This window comes from Molossus molossus, unplaced genomic scaffold (assembly GCF_014108415.1).
Source record: "Molossus molossus isolate mMolMol1 unplaced genomic scaffold, mMolMol1.p scaffold_m16_p_21, whole genome shotgun sequence".
NCBI classification, from domain to species: domain Eukaryota; kingdom Metazoa; phylum Chordata; class Mammalia; order Chiroptera; family Molossidae; genus Molossus; species Molossus molossus.
Window position 1 is genome coordinate 17,092,827 of NW_023425357.1, and position 25,535 is coordinate 17,118,361.

General features: G+C 42.8%; 1 protein-coding gene across 2 annotated transcripts in view; it reads right to left on the bottom strand.

The window, feature by feature from the left end:
• Window positions 1–156: 156 nt before the first annotated feature.
• The window catches only part of GPATCH1 (G-patch domain containing 1), a 44,471-nt gene continuing 19,092 nt past the window's right edge, over window positions 157–25,535 (bottom strand). Inside the window, exons 10-21 of one of the 2 annotated variants that reach the window (XM_036274606.1) lie at window positions 22,873–23,077; window positions 19,859–20,155; window positions 18,725–18,903; window positions 17,656–17,783; window positions 16,267–16,403; window positions 15,752–15,918; window positions 9,577–9,793; window positions 7,003–7,044; window positions 6,618–6,725; window positions 3,400–3,497; window positions 1,672–1,817; window positions 157–357 (exon numbers count right to left, since the gene is read on the bottom strand). In XM_036274606.1, the coding sequence (XP_036130499.1) occupies window positions 327–357; window positions 1,672–1,817; window positions 3,400–3,497; window positions 6,618–6,725; window positions 7,003–7,044; window positions 9,577–9,793; window positions 15,752–15,918; window positions 16,267–16,403; window positions 17,656–17,783; window positions 18,725–18,903; window positions 19,859–20,155; window positions 22,873–23,077 (1,755 nt within the window). In that variant the 3' untranslated portion in view covers window positions 157–326. The remainder of the gene's footprint in view (window positions 358–1,671; window positions 1,818–3,399; window positions 3,498–6,617; window positions 6,726–7,002; window positions 7,045–9,576; window positions 9,794–15,751; window positions 15,919–16,266; window positions 16,404–17,655; window positions 17,784–18,724; window positions 18,904–19,858; window positions 20,156–22,872; window positions 23,078–25,535) is intronic. The other variant, XM_036274607.1, reaches the window with a different exon arrangement.

Here is a 25,535-nt window from a genome sequence, read left to right on the forward strand (position 1 = left end):
TTTCATAACAAAACCAGAGAAAATCGTCACTTTTCATTTCTTTTTCAGGAAATAAAAAAAAAAAAAATCAAGAAGGAAATAGAAAAATTCCATTTTAATTAAACTGTACAGTCGGAATTTTTTTTCCTTGACATTAACTGAAGTTAAAAATAGAAACCAATTTCTGCAACCTTCCAAGGCAGCCTTTGAAATGTCAAGGCTTTAAAAATTATTTTACAGCACGAATTTACATATAAACACAATCTGTACAATGTATTGACTGAGCAATCAATGGGCTTCCATCACGGAGGAGATCGGGTTTTGGAACAGGCCAGGGCAGAGTTTGGTCACTGCCTCCTTAGGGGGAGATGTTTTAGCCTGGAAGAGGAAGTAAAAGAGACAGAGAAGAAAAGTTAGACATGAACTAAATGACCAAACAGCTCAGTTTTACTAGTGCTTCACTGTGCCGCGACACTGGGATGCAGGGGTTCTGTTCATCGCTGCTGGCTAACTCACCCTGACCAATATGACCGGCTATTCATTTGGAGAAAGATAAGTTAGATACCTACCCCACTCTCTTTGGAAAAAAAAAATTACAAAAGCATGAAAATAGTGTGTGTGGGTGTGTAAAATCTTGGGTGAAGGAAGGCCTTTAAAAGACAAAAAGGTAAAACATACTAACCAAGAAAATTGGTAAAATTGAATGCACCAAAGATGAAAGCTTCTGTACAACAAAGGCAGTTAAAATTACATGACAGGCAATACACTGAAACACAAAGGATTACTATCCACAATTATTTTTTAATTACTAAAACCAGTAAAACAATCGAACAGAAAACAGAACACTGTGCGGGGGACATGAGCAGCTATTCACAAAAGGGCACATGGCAAAGGCTGAGACACATAGGAGAGGACGCTCAGCCTCACGAATAATCCAGGAAATGCAAGCTAAAATGAAATGCCATAGCCCGGCCGGTATGGCTCAGTGGTTGAGCGTCAACCCATACACCAAGAGGTCATCGGTTCAATTCCCGGTCAGGGCACATGCCCAGGTTGTGGGTTAAATCCCCAGTGGGAGGCATGCAGGAGGCAGCCAGTTGATGTTCTCTCTCATCGATGTTCTCTCTCATTGATGTTTCTATCTCTCTCCTCCCTTCCTCGCTAAAATCAATAAAAATAAAAATAAAAAAACTTTTTAAATGAGATGCCATTCTTTACCCATCATACTAGCAAACATTTTTGTACCATTTATATTTGATGTAAAATGCTTTTATACTTTGAACTGATACAACAACTGTTGGAAACAACTGGGCAGTATTCATTCATTCTAAATGTTCATACCCTATTAATGCTACATAAAATTTTGTTATTTATAACAAAAGCTTGTAACAAAATGTGTGTGTATGTATGTTACAGGTGTATAGTTGTGCAAAAAATTTTTGTAAGTTACATATGAAACTGACAGCAGATTTTACTGTGGAAAGAGGAGAAGTTTGGGGAATTGGTCAAGGGCCACTTTAAGTTTTTTCTCTAAGGCATAAATTTTCACAATGATAATATATTCACATATTACTTCTGTAATTAAAAATTAACATTTTTATATGCAAGTTTATCATTTCTGACATTTTCCTCTAAGCAAATACATTAAGATTTTAACGAGTCTTTGAAAGGTTTCTGCAAACCACTGCCTACCGTCTCAGCAGTTCCTGGGGTGACATGTCTGCAGGACCTTCTTCACTCTGGCTGTCACTGCTGTCGGAACTCTCAGAACTACTACTTTTCTCTGACTTTTTATTCTTTTGCTTGCCTTTGTGTTTGTGCTTCCGGTGTTTCTTTTTCTTAAAAAAAAAAAAGAAGAAGAGTTGCTGGCACACACACTCACACAGGTGTTTCCCTCCCTAATGCAGTGCAATGGCAGGCTAATGGGCATTTGATTGCTGGAATCCTTCAGAAACAAAAGCAACACCTCATTTGGGGTGAGCTTTACCTAGTGCGGGACAGACGAGGCACACACAGCCGTGCGCTCTCCCTGGTGCCCCCACTCATACAGCTGTTCTCTGGGAACAGGCACAGCAGAGCCAAGCTGATGTAGCAAGATACTGTCTTGACACTTAGCCCCCATCTTATCCAAGGTGACCCCTGCCACTTCCGTGAACCTGACTGGTCCATCTTGTTAGGCATATGTGATAAACTGTACATCAGGATGGCAAACACCCTGAACATGCACAAAGAAGAAACTGGCTGAAAATCAGAGAACAGCAGATACACTGGTAAGAAACAAATGAATTTGGTTTCTGAACCTGTCAGCACCAATTTTTTCCTTTCACTACAAGTGAACTTTCCTCATCTCCTATGCTCAGGAATCCTTTTTTCTGATGGTCAATAAGGGATCGGTTGCTAATCAATTCTACTACTTTGGATACCCAACACTGACATTAGCTGAATGAAAAGCCTGTGCCTAAATGAAAAGAAGACGTGGACAATGAGATGACAGATGTCAACAGTAAGCACACTCCTCATCCAGGTTTTCTTTACTTCAAATGCCAAGCTATGGACCAACATCTCTATGTAATGATGACAAAGTATTTGAGAGATTTTCAAAAGAATACCTTCATTTAATATTGAATGAATAATCAAATAAAACTTTTATTATTTAATAATCAACCATTGCCCTGGCCGGTTTGTCTCAGCAGTTAGAGCATCGGCCCATGGACCAAAGAGTCATGGGTTTGATTCCAGTCAAGGGCACGTACCTCAGTTGTGGTTAGTCTCCGGTCCTGGTCAGGGTCATGCAGGAGGCAACTGGTCAACGTGTCCCTCGCTCATCGATCTTTCTCTCTCTCTCCCTCCCACTCTATCTGAAGATAAATAAAAAATATCCTTGGGTGAGGATTAAAATAATAATAATAAACAATTACTCAAAGATACTTAAATGTCCTTTTCCCTAATTTTTTTTTTTTTATCCTCACCCAAGGACATTTTTCCATTCTTTTGTTCAGATAGACTGGGAGGGAGAGAGAGGAAGAGAGAGAGAGAGAAACATCGATGTGAAAGGGACACATCGAGCGGCTGCCACCTGCACGACCAACCAGGGCCAGGGACAAACTGCAACCAAGGTATATGCTCTTAGCGGGAACCGAACCCAGGTCTCTCTGGACCGCAGGCCGACTCTCTAACCGCTGAGCCAAACCGGCCAGGGCTCCCTACTTTTTAATGCTCACAAATTAAACACTTTTTAAAGTACAACTGAACAAATGAAAATATTCCATCTGAAAGATAGATGTCGAAAAACCCATGTGCCTCCATTTTAGCCACGAGATACTCTCTTCAATGTGTGACACCTGGGGGCTTGTCTAGACAACAGACGCAGGAGCCACAGACCCCCACACACTGACCCCGGGATGCCCAGAAGTTACTCACCTTCTCTTTCTTCCGTCTGTGCTCTTTCTTGGTCTTATGTTTTTCTTTGTTCTTTTTATGTTTCTCTTTTGGAGGAGACTCAAGTTTCTGACGAGCATCTAAAACACAAATGCAATAAACACACGAACTATAGGGGGAAATAAAGGCTAAATTCTTGAATTAGGAGCCTGCCTTAGATGGAATGTTTAACATTAAGGCAGAACTCCTGCCCTGCCTCACTGACATACAAATGGATTAGCACATCATATTTAAACACCGCCAGAAACATAAGACCTGTGTGATCCAACCAGTGTCCTGCCAGATGAAGAAAGAATCAGATGAGAATGCCCACAAGCCTTTGCAATTTAAAATCCCAGAGCAGCCCAGCCAGTGTGGCTCAGTGGTTGAGCATTGACCCATGCATCAAAAGGTTGCTGGTTCAATTCCTGGTCAGGGCAGATGCCCAGGTTGTGGGCCTGATCCCCAGTGGGGGGTATGCAGGAGGCAGCCAATTGATGTTCTCGCTCATCAATATTTCTATTTCTCTCTCCCGCTCCCTACCTCTCTAAAAAAAAATTTTTTTAAATCAATAAAGAAAAAATTTTTTTTAATCCCAGAGTAAGCTCAGGGTCTGAACCCCAGCCTGCACTCCAACCACTGAGCCACATGGGCCAGGGCAATAATCTCATTTTTTAAAAAGATATGACTGTGTTTAAGACAGATAAAAGTAGAAAAAGTCTGGCACCTTGCTTAACCTCTTTAAGTCTCAGTTTCCACTCCATAAAACTGATATAAGAATCCCTATCTTCTTAGGGACACAGAGAGGATTAGATGGGACCACACACACAAATCCCGTGGCCTGGAATCTGGCCTATAAATGTCAGCTCCTCTCACATCTTTCCCCCTTTGCAAAAGCACATTAAATATGAATTTGTCATATAGGTGGAAACACTAAAAACTAGCATCAGAGCAACGTAATATATGTAATCATTAAAATAATAAGTTGCAGGCACCTAAATTCTCCATCTCCAAATTCTGACTGAAATGTTTTCATAGGTCATTCATTTCCTGGTACCCATACCAGTAAATATTCACAATAGTAGAAGCAGTGTAAATTATTAAATCATCTTTTTCCACTTAAATAAAAGTTCCAAGGTATTTCAGAAGTGTGGATAGTTCCCAAACCCAGTTAACAGGTGTCTGCAATTTTCTAGTCCTATAGTTTGGTCAGATATTTCAAAAACAGACCTTCCCAAACCTTTTTTTTTTTTTAATATTAATTTTTGGAAAACCATTTTCCCTCAATAACCCATAGGCCAAATTAAGTTATTAACTATTCCCAGGCTTCAAAGGACAATCTGGGAAATGGGCATACATAACTTAGCTTTTAAGAGCTAACACACTTTTTCCCTGGCTGGTTTGGCTCAGCGGTTAGAGCATGGGCCGGTGGACCACAGAGTCCTGGGTTTGGTTCCGCTAAGGGCACATACTTCGGTTGCAGGGGCGTGTGGATGGCAACCAGTCGATGTGTCTCTCTCACGTCAATGTTTCTCTCTCTGTCCTCCTCCCTCTCTCCTTCCTGCTTCATCTGAAGATAAATGCAAAAATGTTCTCAGTGAGAATTAAAAAATTAAAAAAAAGATCTAACACACTTTTAAGCTCAAGATCTGAACTAAAGAAAATAAATACATTCACGGAGGGGCGGGGGGGGGAGAAACATCGATGCAAGGGAGACACATCGAGTGGTTGCCACCAACACAATTCCAACTGGGGCTGGGGACAAACTGCAACCAAGATGGAGTCCAGGGGGGAGAGAGAGAGAGAGAAACATTGACATGAGAGAGACACGTCCAGTGGCTGCCACCCACACAGCCCCAACCAGGGCCGGGGACAAACCGCAACCGAGTGGATCTAAGTACAGGCACCATTTAAAGAAACTGAAGAGCCAATTATCCAAAGTTGAGAATCATCAAAGATACAATGCCATTGGAAGAGCAGATGGATAATTTTCAGAAGAAAGACCTTGTTTAGAGGTTCCATCTCTCCATTTCATTCCATTAGAAGGAGATAGCATTTAAGTGATTACAATGTACTTCAGCAATTTTCAACTGGTGGGCGGCAGGAAATTTTAAAACATGCAACACTTAACTATTTAGTCAGGGGCACTGACCTCTTTTCCCTTAGATTGTCAAATTTAAAAAATGACAACCGCTAATATAACAATAGCTGTCTGGTGTGAATAAATAAAAAATATAACTTTTGTTGTCAAAAAAAAAAGAAAGAAAAGAAATACATTCACTACAACTTTCCAAAACTTCACACTTTTTTTTTTTAATCCTCACCCTAGGACGTTTTTGCATTTACCTTCATTCAAATAGAGCGGGAGGGGGGAAGAGAGAGAGAAACACCACTATGAGAGAGACACATTGAGTGGCTGCCACCCACACGACCCCAACCGAGGTATGTGCCTTAGTGGGAACCCAACCGGGTCTCTCTAGTCCACAGGCTGACGCTCTAACTGCTGAACCAAACCAGTCAGGGCAAACTTCACACTTTTTACTCCTATCTGCTTATCATCTCTTTAAAGGCTGGGTTAATTGACTAAAACAGTATTTATGCGTGAGCACTATAGGAAACTATAAAGTAGATAACAATTATTTATTATTCATAAACCTGGATCATGTTATCAGAAGTCTGTTAACCAAGTCTTCAAAGAGATGATTAACCAGTCTAAACATTTTACGTGAGGGTCCATTTCGGATGGCACTGAACAGGAGTTGTGAACAGCCCCGGGTGGAGGAAGATGGCTGTATGTACTTCGACCAGAATTCACTCTATTTTATCTGCTACATTGGCCAAAGTATAAAAAAGTCTCAGATTACCCTACTCCATGCAACTCCCCTCCCATCTCAGTGTCCTAGATTTTTACTTTTTTATTTCTATTAAGTGACAACATTTGAGATACATTACTTAGGACCCCACTGCAAATATCCGAACGTTAAAAAGAAAAGAAAAAAGATCGAAGGTCTCTGAGGCTGTAGAGCAACAACTATCATTGAGGCACTAGGTGGAGCAATGGGTTTCAGAATGTGGCTGCGAACAGCTGAACCAGAAACAAAGGTATGTATTTGGATGGCCTCATGCTGGATTGGCTGGATGGAAATAACTCAGAGTTGTCATATTTCAGGCGACACGTGGGTGCCACGACACACAGGTGGACTAAGGAGCTCTCGACTCACTGGGGCAGAAGACAGGAGGCAGCCGCGGACCGAACTCTTCTCTTTCATCTATCTGCATCTTCTGTATCACGAAGGAAGGGGCGGGCTCCTGCCGGGCCGGCTCACTCGCTGAAAAACACCAGGGCATTCATTTCATATATCTGCAAATAGGAATGGGTTTGAGTCTTTAACTAATGTCTGTTGCCACCAGATAACATGTGCCTTCCTTCACCACTCTGCTTAACTAGCTCACACCAGATGCTGAGGACACAGGTGCTGTGAACACATGGACCTGACCTCCCACCTCATGGGCATTCGAGCTGGGAAGTCAGTTACACAGGGCACCCGCAACCAAGTGTGCCAGTGGCTGTAACACAGGAGTGTGTGTAGCATCCCGATCACCTACTGCAACCTGAAGGGTTGAATGGTGTCTTCGAAGAAGGGCCATCTGAGAAAAAAAAAGTTTACAAACAGGGATGTAAGACTACATTCCAGCTCAGAAAGCTTAATTTCATTCAAAATGAGTCACTAAAGAGAAAAACTGAATATAAACAAATGATCACGTTCACATTAATAATCTCTTCTTATGCCCAGCTGGTGTGGCTCAGTGGTTGAGCATCCTCCCATGCACCAGGAGGGCGCTAGTTTGATTCTCAGTCAGGGCACATGCCCAAGTTGTGGGCTCGATCCCCAGTAGAAGGCGTGCAGGAGGCAGCTGATTGATGCTTCCCTCCCATATCGATGTTTCTCTCTCTCCCTTCCTCTCTCTAAAAAAAAAAATCAATAAAAACATATTAAATAATAATAATAAAAATTCAAGTATACATAACTTTGTAATAAAAGTTGGGTTTCCCCCCCCCACAGAAATAAAAAAGAAGGTGACATTTGCAATCACCTAAGAACAAACAGTATTTTTATACCACTATGTAACTTTTTGGTTAAAGGCCCTCAAAAATTATACCCACGTCCATCACAGACCGATAGGGCAGGCAGAGCACTATGAGACCGAGATGAGAAATTTTGTCCACACCCAGCCCAAGCATCTGAAAAGTCTTCCACCCCCGCAAAGGCAAGATGGACTCCTTTTCCTGCGCCACGACTCCTCGCTGGGGTCAACAGAACACGCAGGGCAAGCTGCAAACCAAGTGTTAGACTCATGGTAATGAGGACAGACCCCATCCACCAAATGATGGTTGATCCAGAGCATTCAGGGTGCCCTGCAGAGAGGAAAACTGGAAGAGCCCCTGTATACTTACTTCACAACTAAATGTTATCCAGTAATTCTAGCACCTCCTTATCAATTAGGTTAAAAAAACACCACCACCTCAGTTGGTTAGAGCATCGTCTGATACACCACAGGTGTATCCCCGGTCAGGGCACATACAAGAATCAACCAATGAATGCACAAATATGTGGAACAACAAATCGATGTTTCTCCCCCACCTCCCCATGCTTCCTCTCTCTCTAAAACAAATAAATAAAGCTATTTTTTTTTTATCCTCACCCGAGGACATTTTTTCCATTTTTTTGTTCAGATAGAGTGGGAGGGAGAGAGAGGAAGAGAGAGAGGGAAACATCGACGTGAAAGGGACACATTGAGTGGCTGCCACTCACACGACCAACCAGGGCCGGGGACAAACTGCAACCGAGGTACGTGCCCTTAGCAGGAACCGAACCCGGGTCTCTCTGGACCGCAGGCCAATGCTCTAACCACTGAGCCAAATTGGCCAGGGCATAAAGCTATTTTTAAACAAAATTTTTACTATTCTTAAATTCTTCTCAACTAGGATAATTAGGAAAGTCAACCTTACCAACACAGCTATCCTAAAAATACAGAGATTTAGCCCGCTGGAGCCGCCACTGCCAGCGACATGTTCATGGTAATTCAGAGATCCGTGGGGCCGGCCAGTCTGAGTCTTCTCACCTTCAAAGTCTATGCATCACAGAAAAAGGACTCACCTCACAAAACTTGCGTGAGGGTTAATGAGCTTTCACTCTACTCCGTTCCCGAGGGTCAATCTAAATACGTGGAGGAGCCAAGGACTCGACTTGAAGAAAGCATCTCACATCTCCGAGAGTATTGCAAGCCATATACAAGAAATTGCAAGCCATATACTCCCAAACTGAGCCCAAGATGCAAAGTTTGGTTCAGTGGGGGTTAGACAGCTATGAATATCTACAAAATGCACCTCCTGGATTTTTTCCAAGACTTGGTGTTATTGGTTTTGCTGGCATTGTTGGACCCCTTTTGGCTAGAGTTATAGGTAAACATTGGAAACTCCATACAATAAACCAGTATTTCTACAGAAAAATGGAAGAGGAGTCAGTATTGAATATAGTAAACTGTCTTTCTTCTTCAGGAAAAACTAGTCTAGGCCTCTTTGTTACCTTGGGTGATGCCATACTATAAAGGGACTAATCTGAAATCTTTTCACCTAAGGATGATGTACAAGCCTTAGAACTTCTCGTTCTCATGTTGCTATTTATGTACATAATTAAAATTCCAAGTTAAAAGAATAAAAAATATTTTTAAAAAAATACAGAGATTTAGCCCTGGCCGGTTTGGCTCAGTGGTTACAGCGCCTGCCTGCGGTCCGGAGAGACCCGGGTTCGGTTCCCGCTAAGGGCATGTACCTCGGTTGCAGTTTGTCCCCGGCCCTGGTTGGTCGTGCAGGTGGCAGCCACTCGATGTGTCCCTTTCACATCGATGTTTCCCTCTCTCTCTTCCTCTCTCTCCCTCCCACTCTGTCTGTACAAAAAATGGAAAAATGTCCTCGGGTGAGGAAAAAAAAAAATACAGAGATTTATACCAGCCAGATAAAATAGAACTCTGGTCTACCCCAGTTAAAAATGTGAAACATTAAAACACCATTGATTGCTGATTATCCTGGTTTAAAATTATACACTAAACAAAACAGCAGCTTCTCCAGAGACATTGTCGTTTCTTCTTTAGATCCCAAAGTCTGAGATACTGACGTACTCTGTGCCACGGATGATGTTTCCACCAAGCCAGCCTCCTGGGAACTTTTGAAACCAGCCTCCCCAATATCCTCCTGATCATCCTCGCTGTCGCCCTGCTCATCCTCAGAGGATGAGGACTTTTCTTCCGAGGAGCTGGCAAAGATGGCCTTGAATAAGTCCATGGATGGGCGGCTCTCTTCTCCTTCAGTCTGTGAATCCACACCTTTGTTTACCAGCTGTATTAACAGTGAAGCAAGAGTCAGGAATGAAGAAGCAACAGTGAAAGGAGCCAAGCATTCTAGAACACACACACACACACACACACACACACACACACACACGCTGTTTGTGTTCATTACGTGGGTCTCCCACATCCTGCATAACTAAACAGTTCTCACACATGGCATTTATTTTTGTGGTGTTTCTGATTCAACAACTGCAGGATGTGTTGAATGGGAGAAGCAGCTGAAATCTCTCATGGAGACAGGTCATTAATCAGAATTGCAGAGAAAAATGCAGTAGGAAATAGCACAGTGCCTCTGTCCTATTTCCAAGAGTCTCTCTGAGCCTTCGGAGGCCCAGTATTGAAGGGGTTGAAGACAGCCTACTCACATGAAAACGCTGGAGAGAAAACTGGGCCCTCCACACCATGGGGAGGGAGCCAGGAACACACTGATAAAATGGCCACAGAACTTCTCTTTGCAACTAACTACACATCGCCCTTCCTAAAGGAAGCCCAGATATGGACATTCATGTTAACCAAACAGAGCCAGTAACTTTGTACACACTCAGTTCAATAAGCAAAAAGCAAAGGTATGAAGAAGACACAGTTCCCTCTCTCCAACAGCTTATCACCAGCCTGACACTGGGTCAACTAATGTGTTAAGCAATATAAGAAACCCAGAACTGGCCTAGGTCACAATCCACTTTGTCCTCCCAATATGCCACTGGAGAGCCTGGGTCAGAGATGAGAGGCCCAAGGAGCGGACCTGGACTCTGTAACCCAGCCCTCCTCACTCTCATCCAGGGGCCACTCTGCCATGCCTCACCACCTTCATTTTCTGGAGCAAAGTTACAAATACCCACATGAGGAAAACTGGTACAAGACAGTGGCATTTGTGGTTTTAAAGTAAACTCTTTGCCCTGGCCAGTTTGGCTCAGCGGTTGAGCATTGGCCTACAGACCAGAGAGTCCTGTTTTGGTTCCCACTAGGGACAGGAACCACAAAGGAAGGAGGGAGGGAGGGAAGGAGGGAGGGAGGGAGGGAGGGAGGAAGGAAGGAAGGAAGGAAGGAGGGAGGGAGGGAGGAAGGAAGGAAGGAAGGAAGGAAGGAAGGAAGGAAGGAAAAATCAATAGCCCTGGCTGGTCTGGCTCAGCGGTTAGAGCATCAGCCTGCAGTCCAGAGACCCGGGTTCGGTTCCCACTAAGGGCATGTACCTCGGTTGCAGTTTGTCCCCAGCCCTGGTTGGTTGTGCAGGTGGCAGCCATTCGATGTGTCCCTTTCACGTCAATGTTTCTCTCTCTCTCTCTCTCCCCCCCTCCCACCCTATCTGAACAAAATATGGAAAAATGTCCTTAAGTGAGTATAAAAAAAAAGAAAGAAAAATCAATAAAGAGGAAAAGTATACCATTCCTCACTAAAAATAACCAGGGCACCTTGAAGAAAGAACTGATTCTAGAGCTGGAACTGAGACAAAAAAGGAGTCCAGAAAATCCTTCTGCGTGAAAAAGCAAGGCCATGCTCAGGGAGTAAGAGGGTTTGATATTAAAAGAACACAAAAGCCAACTTGAAGGGGCCCCAACTAGCCAAACTATACAATCTGAGTATTAAAATAAATATTGATAGTACCGCCCTGGCCGGTTTGGCTCAGCAGTTAGAGCATCCGCCTGTGGTCCGGAGAGACCCGGGTTCGGTTCCCGCTAAGGGCATGTACCTCGGTTGCAGTTTGTCCCTGGCCCTGGTTGGTCGTGCAGGTGGCAGCCACTCGATGTGTCCCTTTCACATCGATGTTTCCCTCTCTCTCTCTTCCTCTCTCTCCCTCCCACTCTGTCTGTACAAAAAATGGAAAAATGTCCTCGGATGAGGACTAAAAAAAAAAAAAAAAAATATTGATAGTACCAAAGTATCCTTTTGCATACAATAGAAAACAAAGATAAACTTTGACAAGAAACTATTTCAAAGCTCCTAAATACTTAATAAAAAATAAGTACAAATTAATAAAAATGAATACATAAAGGTATTTATTCATTAGAAAGAGGAAAAGACTAACTTTATAGTGAAAAACCTTGGCAGGCACCACATTACCCAAATGATCAAAGTGAACATCACCAGTAATGGGACAAACCGCCATCCTGCACCCCTGACAGGGTCAATAAGAGCACACCAGCATCCCTGCTGAGGAATTCCTATCAAAGATGCAGACCCTCAGGTAACATCAGATTAGCCCAAATTGAGGAACATTCTTCAAAATTCTGGCCTGTGATCTTCAAAAGTATCAAGATCATAGAAGTCAAGGAGAAACTGAGGAACTGCTCCAGACTGAAGAAGACTAAGGAGACCTAACACTGAATCCTTTTTGCTGCACTGAAATCTTTTTTGCTATAAAGGATTTTATCAGGACAACTGGTAGACCATGAATGGCTGAGAATTAGATAGCAGTTATGTATCGTTGTTAATTTCCTGATTTTGATGGATGTATTCTGGTCATACAGGAGAATGTCCTTTGAAAGAAACATAGGGGTGATGGGGCATCTTATGCTTAAGCATTTCAAGAAAAAAATTTATCTGTACTGTATTTAAGGTTTTGAGATTGTTTCAGAAATTTTTCTAAATCATACAAAAAGTCAGGAGAGAAAGCCTAACAGTGAGACACAGGAAATCATGGTAGAAATTCCCTAGAAAAGTCATGAATCTGATATATTTAGGGCAAACCACATCCATGGACATAAACCAAATGACAGCTGGCTGATATCTGTGTTAATAGACATTTCTGACCTTTAATGGTGTCAGTATTATTACATTTACAGGCAGAATACATGAGACATTCTACTCTTAGTTATACAAGCTGATCTTTTTGGTTTTTATTTTTTCTGGGATATAATAGGAGCTGTACTGGAATTAATAACAACCACAACACACACCAAGTACCCGGCATATACGTTTGCACACCTTCTTCACCACACCCCCCACTCACATACACCCTCCACCGAATGGTATGAACATACACCTCTGTGCTGACTCAGAAGTTTCAAGTAAAAATTATTACCCATCCAAATTGGCTTCCTTGGCCCTGGGCTGAGTGCTCAGGCCACCGTGACCCAGCCGTGAGACATGAGAGGGTTGGGGATGAAGCCCCCAAAAAGGATTCCTTAACATCTTTATTTCAGATGAAATCCATGATGGTATGAATGCTGCTTTCTTATCAGTAGAACAGAATTCCTTCCCTCTGCCCTGCCCGCCCCTCCTCCCTTCTCCCACTCTCACCTCCCCCCACACACTGGTATAGATATGCTTGTTTTTAAAAAGTCATGTTGATAAAAACTTAGAAGCAGAAAATATATATTAAATAATGCAGATGAAGAAAGAGCCTTTTAAGGCCTCAAGGCTAACAAGTGAAAAAGCAAGAAACAAAACTTTCCAGGAAAAATTACCCAATATTGCATCAATGTTATTTTTGAGAAAATCTAGAAGGCTTTCTAATCTAATGACCATATCACAGAGCCAGGATCCCTGAATAGGGTTTTATGCCATTAAGAAAAGTAATGGTAAAAGGGAGACCCAAGATGGTGGCAGATCAGGTGGAAACTACACTCTCCTCCTCCAGGACCAAACTGGAATTACAACTATAGCACAGAAAAATTATCCAGAATAACCAACTGAAGACTAACTGGAGATAAGCCTTATAACCCAGGACTTACAGAAGAGGCCACATCAAGACTGGTAGGTGCAGAGGAATGCGAGGGCTGGCCAGATGAGTTCCAAAGGGATATATATGCTGCAGGAGGTTCCCCCTGAGAAGTGTGGGATCTGAACCCCAAGCTGAACTCTCCAGCCCAGAGTACCAGAACCAGGATAGGCACCCACATCTGACTGTGAAAAAGAATGGGGTCTCTGTCCACCAGGGAGAGAGAGCTAGAAACGCAGGCACCCTCTTAAAGGGCCAACGTACAAAATTTCATTCACAGCCACTCACCCTAGACTCCAGCAGAGGGAGGGCAGAGCAGATTAGAGCTGCATGAGCAGAGTTTGGGGTTGGTGACTCTGGGGAGAGAGCTGAGAGGTCAGCCACCAGGACCCCTGTGCTGAGTCAATCCCCCATACTGCAGAAATCATCTTTCACAGGCAGAGCATTCCCCTCCATGCAGAATCAGCCTGGGGGAATCCTCCTCAATCCCCAGTAGGGGGTGTGCAGAAGGCAGCTGATTAATGTTTCTCTCTCATCAGTGTTTCTATCTCTCTCCCCCTTCCTCTCTCTGAAAAATCAATAAAAACATATTAAAAATAATGACTGAAAACTTCCCTAACCTAGTGAAGGAAAAAGGCAAGTCCAGAAAGCACAAAGAGTCTTAACAACAGGGACCCAAAGAGGTCCACACCAAGACACATCATAATTAAAATGGCAAAAGTTAGAGACAGAAAAAGAATCTTAAAAGTTGCAAGAGAAAGGTAGTCAGTTAGCTACAAGGGAGCTCTCATAAGACTGTCAGCTGATTTCTCAACAGAAACATTTTAGGCCAAAAGGGATTGGGATGAAATATTCAAAGTGATGAAAAACACAGACCTCCAACCAAGGCTACTTTACTCAGCAATGCTATCATTTAAAATGGAGGGAGAAATAAAGAGCTTCCCAGACAAGAAAAAGCTAAAGTGGTTTGTTACCACCAAGCCAGTATTACAAGAAATGTTAAAGGGTTTGGAAGAATGAGAATGAGAATGAGGAGAAGAAGGAGAATGAGAAGAACGAGGAGGAGGAGGAGGAGGAGGAGGAGGAGGAGGAGGAGGGGGAGAGGAGGAGGGGGAGGGAGGAGGAGGGGAAGGGGAGGGAAAGAAATAAGAGGGGGAGGGAAAGGGGAGAAAGAAGAGGAGAAGGTGGAGGAGGAGAAGACAAAAAGACAGAGGAACATAGTTAAAAAAATAAGACAGCAATAAATATGTACCTAAGAATAATCACTTTAAATGTAAATGGCTAAATGCTCCAATCAAAAGATATAAGGTAGCTGAATAGATAAGAAAACAAGACCCTTGTATATGCTGTCTTCAAGAGACCCACCTCAGAATGAATAAAACACACAGACTAGAAGTAAAGGGATGGGAAAAGATATCTCATGCAAATGGAAAGGAAAAAAAAGCTGGGGTAGCAATACTTACATCTGACAAAACGGACTTGAAAACCAAGGCTATATGTAGTAAGAGACAAAGAAGGATACTACATAATAATGAAGGGGGCAATCCAACAAGAGGATACATTCTTGTAAACATTTATGCACCCAACATAGGAGCACCTAAATATGTAAAGCAAATCTTGATAGACATAAATGGAGAGACTGACAGTAATATAGTCATAGTAGGGGATTTTAACACCCCATTGACATCAATGGATAGATCTTCCAGACAGAAAATCTATAAGGAGACAACAGCCTTAAATGACACACTAGATGAAATGGATTTAATTTTACTGACATTATTGGAAATAAAACCAACTTTTTTTTATTAAGTTCAATTTTTAACTATTAAATCAGTGATTTTTAAAAAAAAACTTGGTGGTGTCTCTAACAAAAGAAAATATTTGTTACGTAGAAAGTTCTATTTTCCAATAGAAGTACATTGAATGTTGTTTCAATGGTTAATGCTAAGTGAAAGCCATTCTAGGCAGAGTTTATAACCTCTCCTCAAATGATTTAAGCTATGATTCAAATTGTTGGACTGTAGAGCAGGTATTAGCAGACTAGTCCAGGGGCCAAATCCAACCGCTGCCTGTTTTTGTAAATAAGTTTTATTGGAACATAGATGCACCCAATTGTTTTCACATTGCCTGTGGTTCCTTTCACACTCAACAACAGGGCTGAATAGTTACAAGAGACAATGGCCCACTGAGCCTTTAATAATCTGGCCTTTCACAGAAAAAGTGTGCTGAACCCTGCTCACTATAAAGACAAAGGCTAGCCTGGCAAAGAGAACTGGGAAGCTCAAATACCTTATTTGAGAGTGATTCCTTCACAGGCTCTTCCTCTTTGTTTCCTAATGGACTAGACTCTTGTTTAAGTGGACCAACTTTTGATCTAGCCAAACTTAAGAATTCACTAATGGAATCTTCTTTCTTTTCTTGTTTAGATGTATCCCATCTGGATGGTTTTCTTGATTCTGAAAATTAGGATATAGACACAACAGAATTAACAAGCAGAAAACAAGTTCTTCATTACAGCTCTTTAATTCATTCAAGAACATCTGTGAATCTACTACAGCCCAGGCTCTGTGCAAAGTGCTGGGCATGTCCCAGATGCTGAGGCAGACTACCAGCCCCAAATAGGATACATGTGGACCATTACAACATGAGCTAAGGTATCCTTATAAGCAATTCTGTTAATGGAGGGAGAGTTTACATTATGTGTATCCTTTTGATTAGATTAGATTACCCTTTATTTCTGTCTTCCCAACAGACTAGGGATTGAGATCATGGTCAGCACATGGACCCGAGGAAGCCCTACTCACTGTCAGGACCTCGGTGCTGCAGTACTTTTTCACTTGACGCTTGAGTTGTAGGCAAGGAAGCTGTCTCTGGGAGTGTCAGAAAGTTGAAGACTGAGTATTTGTCACGTTTCACTCTTGGTAAGCCAACTAAAGTTGAACTGGGGGGTTGAAAAATATATATATAATTTTAATAACAACCGTGAGAATAAAATCTAATTCCTATAAAGCGTTGCTTCTTATGTTTTTCACCAGTAGCTCTTCTACTTGGCTAAAAAGATCACCTAGCGCTGGCCGGTTTGGCTCAGTGGTTAGAGCATAGGCCTGCAGTCCAGAGAGTCCCGGGTTCGGTTCCCGCTAAGGGCACATACCTTGGTTGCAGTTTGTCCCCGGCCCCAGTTGGGGTCGTGTGGGTGACGACCATTCCATGTGTCTCTCACACATCGATGTTTCTCTCTCTCTCTTCCTCCCTCTCTCCCTCCCGCTCTATCTGAAGATAAATGCAAAAATGTCCTCGGGTGAGGATAAAAAAAAAATCACCTAAGATGTTTTCACTTGTTAAAGCAATTAAGAATTTATAAAGGGTAACTTTAGACCCATTAGTTTTTTCCTGATTATACTAAGAGCTAGAATTTAACTTTGAAGATGAATTTCCATTAAGGAAAAGTTCCACTGCTAAAAATACAGTAGACCCTAAACAGCATGGGTTTGAACTGTGCAGGTCCACTTATACACAGATTTTTGTCAATAAATACCATAAATGTATTTTCTTTACGATTTCTGTAACATTTTATTTTCTCTAGCTTACTTTATTGTAAGAATACAGTATGCAATACATATACCATACAAAATAATGTGTTGACTGTCTATGTTATCTATAAGACTTCTGGTCAAAAGTACTATTAGTAAAGTTTTGGGGGAGTCAGAAGTTATATGTGGACTTTTAATTGCATGGCAGTAGGTTGGGGGTCAGAGCCCTTAACTGTTGCATTGTTCAAGGGTCAACTGCATATCTAAATTTTCAGACCAAGTCTCGGATTCAGCTGTATATGCTTTCTTGTGGTGTTTTTAATCAAATAAGAAGTAGTAAACTTTTATAAGAAAATATAAGTAACTTTTTAAATGTAAATTGTATATGCATCATTGAACATGTGGCAAATTAAACAAGCATCAAGTTTTTATAACTTGACATATCTGAGGTTTATGTCTTCAATATGGAGTAAGTTTGCCATCTGGATGGTTGTTTATGTTTTTACTAACAAATTCAAAGAAGTTAAACCTGCAAAATTTGCAACTCAAATATGTACAAGTAAGTTCATCTAGAAAAAGGGAATTTATGTGAGTATGTAAGAAGAACATTAACTTTAATATAGAGAATAAGTACTAATGGAAGGTCAGGTTTATCCAACTTACTCTGGATAAGGGTCAGGGACATTAAACCTCTTACATAGAAGCTTGTCAGGGTGCCATTCAAACGTGTCTCGGGTGAGCTTCCCAAACATCTTCATTTTCACAGCTGACTGCTTGTCATTGACATCATTCTGGAAAAGACATTCATTCTGTTTCATCAAGTGGTCACATATTGACCTGACTGCTCTTCCATTCAGAAGTTTTCAAGCAATCTTTCAAAATTATAAAACTGCTTATGCTACACTTTTGCTAAAGTACATTGGAAGCTAAAAGCATAAACATAACTTCTAATTCTTCAATGCCATGTATATTTTTATCTTTCACTGAGGGATTTAAAATATTTGGCTATGTAGTGTTTTAATTTTGAAATGCACCAGGTAGGCCCAGGCTGGGTAGCTCAGTTGGTTAGGACATTGTCCCAATATGCCAAGGTTTTGGTTCAATGGCCGGTCAGGGCACATACAAGAATCAACCAATGAATGCATAAATAAGTGGAACCTCAAATCAATGTTTCTCTGTCCCCCATCTCTCTCTGAAATCAATACATTTTAAAAATTGTTTAAAATGCACCAGGTAGAGCCCGGCTGGAGTGGCTCAGTGGATTAAGCGTCATCCCATAGACTAAGAGGTCCTGGTTCTGCCCTGGTCGGTTTGGCTCAGCGGTTAGAGCGTCGGCCTGCGGTCCAGAGAGACCTGGGTTCGGTTCCCACTAAGGGCATATACCTCGGTTGTAGTTTGTCCCTGGCCCTGGTTGGGTCATGCGAGTGGCAATCACTTGATGTGTCCCTTTCACATCGATGTTTCTCTCTCTCCCTCCCTCGCACCCTATCTGAACAAAAAATGGAAAAATGTCCTCGAATGAGGATAAAAAAATAATAATAATAATAAAAGAGGTCCTGGTTCAATCCCAGGTCAGGGCACATACCCAGGTTGTGGGCTCAATCCCCAGTAGGGGGCGTGCAAGAGGCAGCTGATTGATGTCTCTCTCTCACATTGATGTTTTTATCTCTCTCTAAAATAAATAAATAAAATAAAATAAAATGCACCAGGTAGGGACAGGATGGTGACAGACCTCTTGGTCTCGAGGAACTTCCACTTGATCTGAATCGTCTTCCTCTTTGGCATGAGTGAACCTGGAGGACAAGGTCGAATGGGAAGATGCATACAGCAGGGCTGCCCGAGAAAACTCCTCCCGTTCTCGGCCTCGCTCCCACTCTGTCATACTGGGATCCAGACAGTGCTCCAGAGCATCTACAGTACAGAGAACAAGAAACTGCTTCACTCTTAGGAGAAACATGAGCTTAACGGAGAACATCTGGTGACACCATTGGGTCCCCATAGATTTCATCGGAGACAAATCCTCATCCTGGTTTTTAAGAGCATAGTGGGGAGGTACTTGGCAGATAATATTGCTTACTCCCTCAAAATGATGCTTCTTTCGAATTCCACCCCATATATCAGAGGAAAACATTTGGGAACCAATGCTCGATTAAGTCTTCGAAGCATAGAACCTGTTACTGCTCAACAGTAAGTTCATCCCAATTCGATTCCTAAATGTTGGCAGAAAAACACTCCTTTCTTTAACTTTATTTTTTTATAACTTTTTTTAAATTTAACAAATAAATGTTAGGGGTATGGATTCTTAGTGGAGAGCTCAAGCACAGTACACAAAATCTGCTTTGAAAAATGAACCCCTCTAATTGCTACCTCTCACAGCGACTACTGCAGATGACAGCCAGCCCTCTCCCCAGTCTTGCCATATTTACTTCATAGATCACAGAATGATTTTTTTCTCTCTGTGTAATGAATAATTCAACAGCCAACTCTCTCTATAAGTCAAATTGTAAACTATGATTTAGAGCTGGACAGTTAGGACCTTAAGATAAAGTAGGAGATGACCTCGTTTTCTCGGTATGAAATGCAGCACTCTCAGAAGCCGAGCATTTGCGAACAGTAAATGGTCTGTAACTTAGCATTAGCCACCACCCGGCATGTACTCTAATTAAACCACTAGCTTTGGGACCTGAGATATACAGAAACACGAGCTACATGCACTCGCTTTCTAAGGTTAAAAGCCGGGGCCTGAAATCTTCGCGCTGTTTGCAGCAGAACGAAGGGTGCTCCAACTTTAAATTGGGGACAGGGGTCAGGATACCAGGAACAATGGCCCTGGCTGAGACGTGGGAGACATAGGCCTCGCACCCACCTTTCTGTCCCTGTTTCATCTTTACTAAAAACGTCTCGTATCGTTTTTGCTTCTCTGGATCTTTGGCGAAAGGTTTGAAGTTGCTGGCTTTTGTGGTGGCTGTCCCGCCACTCAGTGCCGTGTGCCAAGAGTGGTGCCCGACGTCTGCAGAGGAGGGCTGGGTTCTGCTGCTTGAGGCGTTCTGGGCCAGGCTCCTGGCCTTGAGTTGAGCTGCTTTAAGGTCAGTGGCTTGCTTCATTTCTTTGAATCTCTCTTTATCTTTTTGGGATAGAAATTCTAACACGGACGTAGCTGAACCTAAATAAAAACAATAAAAGAGAGGGAAAGTATCATAAGACAAATACAATAACACTTTTCTGTACTTTCAATACCACAAAGTGTTATTGTATTTCAATACCACAAGTTTATGTAATTGGAGTATTTTACATTTAGTGGTTCATCTGTATTCATACTACCCCTGGAAACTAAACAGTAATAACATAATGAGACTCCTATTTTACAGCTGGTAAGAATAGACGTTCATCAGGCCAGCAAGTGGTCCCAGAATAAGGAAGCTGACATCTGGAACTCTGGACCACCAGTCCGTGGTGGCCACCATTTTCCACTGTCCTGCCCGGCATGAGCCTGGCTCAGAGCACAGCTACCCATCACACACTCACTGAGCACACTCCATGCCAGACCCTGGCTGGGGCCGGGGGGGACAATGAAGACAAGATTCTGCTCTCGATAATGAGAGAGAAGGACATTAAAGAAGCCAAAAATTGCCCTGGCTGGTTTGGCTCAGCGGTTAGAGCATCGGCCTGCGGTCCAGAGAGACCAGGGTTCGGTTCCCGCTAAGGGCATGTATCACGGTTGAAGTATGTCCCCTGCCCTGGTTGGGTCGTGCAGGTGGCAGCCACTTGATGTGTCCCTTTCACGTCGATGTTTCTCTCTTCCCCTCTCCCCCTCCCACTCTATCCGAACAAAGAATGGGAAAATGTCCTCGGGTGAGGATAAAAAAAAAAAAGAAACCCAAAATGAATGCCAGAGGATTGCTGTGAGAGGAGGACTGTGGGAAAAGAGGGTCATGTGACTGAGGGTGACTCAGGTGGGAAGGCTGGCTGTGGGGATGGAGGGAGAGATAACCAGCTTATGTGGTGGGCAGGGAAGGCCCAGAAGGTCCCTCTAGAGAGGTAATATTTGAGGTAACTTCAAAGTAAAAAGAAGGAGCCAACCTACAAGGGAAGAACAGAGGTAGAGAAAACAGCAAACATAAAGGCCCTGGGGTGGAATCTTGGTTGCCTGGTTCACGGGGCAAAAGGAGATCGTGAGGTTAGACCACAGTGGGCTAAGGGAAAGTAGTATAAGACGTGGCTTGAAAGGTATACAGGTCTGGATCCATAGAGTCTTGTGGAGAGTCCAGATTTCTCTTTAGTTAAGAAGTACTGGTGGCCCTGGCCGGGTAGCTCAGCTGGTTAGAGTGTCGTTCCAATAAGCCAAGGTTGTGTGTTCAATCTCTAGTCAGGGCACATACAAGAAGCAACCAAAGAATGTATAAATAAGTGAAACAACAAATCTATGTTTCTCTCTCTCTGTCTCTCAAGTCAATTAAGAAAAAAAAAAAAAAAATCAGCCCAGGCTGGTTTGGCTCAGTGGTTAGAGTTCGGCCTGTAAACAAAAGAATCTTAGGTTCGGTTCCGGTCAAGGGCACACACCTGGGTTGCAGTTTTGATCCCTGGCCCCAGTCGGGGTTGTGCAGGAAGCAACCAGTCGATGTGTCTCTCACTCACATCCATGTTTCTGTGTCTTTCTCTCCTTCCTTTCTACTGTATTGAAAAATATCCTCAAGTGAGGATTAACAACAACAAAAAAAAGAATCAAGCAATGAATGCATAAATAAGTGAAACAAATCTAATGTTTCTCTCTCTCTCTCAAATCAATAAATAAAAATAAGCCAAAAAAAAGTAATGGAGCATTTTAAGGGGGATAGTGATATATTTGGTTCATCTAGCTACTGTTGAGGGGAATGGACTGCAGCGGGCTAATAAGGAGACCAATCAGGAGGCTACTGCAATAGTCCAGGTGAGAGTAGATGGGTATTCAGACCTTGGGGGAAGCAGAGGAAATGCAGACCCCGTGCCTATCAGGGGTAGAAATGAGAGGACTTGCTGATAACTGGGTAGGGTCAGGGGACGAAGAGAAAGAGAACAGCTAAGAATTAGAATTCCTACATTCTGATCTGAGCAGTGGGTCACTGGTGGTACCGTTTACTGAGAAAGGGAAGGCTGGAGGAAAAGCCAGTTTGGGGAAAGAAAAGGGAACCAAGAGTTCTGCTTGGGTCTATCATCTGAGATACCTGTTGGCCCCTCGAAGAGCAAGCACAAGTTCCTCTCTCTCAGTGGGTCTTTCTGCTCCAACGTGGAGGACTCCCCACTCCTGCCGCACTTTCACAGGCACTCATTCCTTTCAGGCTTTCAGGGAAAGCGCTACAGTACCCTTTCCGCCTGAGGGAAAAGTCCTGTGTTCTGAGGCTATACTGCTTTAGAAAGTGAAGGTGCACATCTTCCTGGCCCTTGCCACAGTCCTGAACAATGAGTAAAATCTAAGAGCTGCTCAGCTTAAGACAAGGGTTGTCATTTCAGTGACACAATTCACACTGATGGTGGGAAACAAGTGTTAGGAACTAAAGGATGTACACTTATGTGCGTCATTCCCAATAAATAATGTTATTCATACAAAATCATGGGGAATTTCTCAGTAGGAAAACATCTTTCCATTTTCTTTTTTAAAATATTTTTTATTGATTATTTTGGGGAGAGAGAGAGAGAAAAGTCGATTGGCTGCCTCCTGCATGCCCCCTACTGGGGATTGAGCCCAAAACCCAGGCACGTGCCCAGACCAGGAATTGAACCGGGACCTCTCAGTCCATGGGATGAGACTCAATCCACTGAGCCACACCAGCCAGGCTCCATTTTTATTTTGATCCCTCAGATTATTATAAATTTAATGATTTCAATCCTCTCCATGACACATACCTTGAATAGGTGTTTCTCCTAGCAACTCTCCCCGCTTGGAGGCATTCAGTTGGTGCCTACTATGTGTCCCTGGGTCATGTATTTGCTTTCCAGATGATTCTGATAACACCTGAAGTAAATGGGAGTTTTCTGAGGTTGCAGCCACGACAGGTCTGAAATAATGCACTGGTCGATAGCCTCTTGGCAATTCAGGTGGTGGATAAATCTTAAAAAAGAAATAAAAACAGAACAAAACTCTGAAAATACAGGCTGCAAGATGATCATGTTTGATTTAACTGAGAAAACCCATTACTTCTGAGCATTGAGCATTATTGACCTCAGCCTATCCCAGGCTAACATGCAGCAGGTAAGTAGGCAGCACTGGGAATAGACTGTCCAAGTGCCCAGGCAACACGTATTCGGTATCTGGAGGGTCACTAGAACCACACTGTTCTAACAACCAGACATTTTTAATAACACCCCTGACCACTTCTACACGGAGATGCTAATATGCATGTTTCATATGATGAGAACAAGAATGATGACAACCATTGACATGACGTACAGGCCCACATGCAGAACTGGCTCACTGTAAATCAGAACTTTTAGAAAAGTATGATTCAAGGTATAGAAAAAATAACTTTAAATAAGTTTTTTTAAAAATATGATTTTAATTATTTCAGAGAGAGGAAGGGAGAGGGAGAGAAAGAGAGAAACATCAATCAACTGCCTCCTGCAAGCCCCCTACTGAGCTTCAAACCTGCAACTCAGGCATGTGCCCTGATCGGGAATCGAACAGGTGACCTCCTGGTGCATGAGATGATGCCCAACCGAGTCACACCAACCAGGCAAAATAAGTTACTTTTAAATTCAGAAATGTTTTGCCCTGGCCGGTTTGGCTCAGCGGTTAGAGCATCGGCCTGCAGTCCGGAAAGACCAGGGTTTGGTTACCGCTAAGGGCACGTACCTCGTTTGCGGTTTGTCCCCGGCCCTGGTTGGGTCGTGTGGGTGGCAACCACTCGATGTGTCCCTTTCACGTCGATGTTTCTCTCTCTCTCTCCCCCTCCCACTCTATCTGAACAAAATATCAAAAAAGAAAAAAAATGTCCTCGGGTGAGGATAAATTCAGAGATGTTTTTCTGGTTATGTTTCAGTTCCTAATTGGAACTTCGGCCTTATTTTTTGATCTGAGGTATTTTTAATTAAAAAACTGATTGATCCTTGGCCAGTGTGGATCAGTTGGTTGGGCGTTACCCGGTGCACAGAAAGGATGCTGGTTCAACTCCTGGTCAAGGCACATGCCTAGGTTATGAACTTGATCCCTGATAGGGGGCATGTAGGAGGCAGCCCATTGATGTTTCACTCTCACAACGATGTTCTCCCTCTCCCTTCCTCTCTCTCAAAAAAAAAAAAAAAAAAAATGTGGCATCTAGCCCTGGCCAGTTTGGCTTAGCAGTCAGAGCGTTGGCCCTCACACCAAAGAGTCATGGGGTTTGATTCCGGTCAAGGGCACATACCTGGGTTGCAGTTCAGTACCCGGCCCTGGTCAGGGTTGTGCAGAAGGCAACCAATTGATGTGTCTTTCTCACATCGATGTTTCTTTCTCTCTCTCTGTCTCTGCCCCCCACAACTCCCGCCTACTTGAAGGTAAATGGAAAAATATCCTCAGGTGAGGATGAACAAAAAAAAGAATCTGACTGAACTGAAATTAAAATATAGTATTTGGGAAACTCAGGTATTAATGATGGCAGAATAGATAAGTTAAAAGGAAGTGTTAGAGAAGCATTTGAGATCTTGTTTCCTGGCATATGTCATTAGTTTGGGCTCAAATAAATTCTTTATAAAATTTTTTTTAAGTATTAGATAAATTTTAATTACTGCACTAAATGGTCTCTCTTGCACTTGGTCCAACAAACATATTTATGGACAGTCCTATGTGAGCTATTTTCTAGATTTTCCTGCCCCGAAGCCCTGAGCTCGGTAGCCCGTGAGGCTGAATGCTCTCTGGCAGTTCGCAGCCCTAGCTGCTCACCTGAGGCTTTTAAGGGTAATGAGGCCTGTGTCCCACCCCACAAAGTCGGCAAAAATCGGAGTTTCCCAAGCTTCCCAGGTGGTTGTAAGGTTCCCAGGTGGTTCCCTCGGGGGGAGCACCTGGCACGAGGAAAATCCATAAAAGAGTGGTATTATCACTGTTAGCAAATCACATTTTTCATCTTAGCCTGACACCTTCTTTGAAAAACAGACTCCCCCAGCAGCCAGCAAATATTCTCATGTTACCAAGACACAAAAATCCGGCGGAGCGTGGCAGAAGAGGGGTGCGCACGCACACGTCTTCTTCAAATCCTCTATCAGATTCAAAGCATTTTAGAGGTGGATTTTTTAGCCACATATTTAGAAAACTTGCCTGTCTGAAAAACCAGGTGAACACAGCCCTTTTCTGAATCACTCACGCTCAAAGCCCTACTCCAGCGAGGAGCACCTCGGGACCCCGCTGCCTATCTGTCCACTATGGCACTCTGCCTGCCAGTGAATTTGTCTGTCTGGCACCCTCACTGAATAGGAGCTACTTGGGGGTCAGGACTTTGTCCTATTTATTCTTGACCCCTGAGTCAAATGAGTGCTTTTCAACCATCTTTATGCTCCCCTTTCATAAATGTAAAAAACTTGAATTCTCCTTTGACATA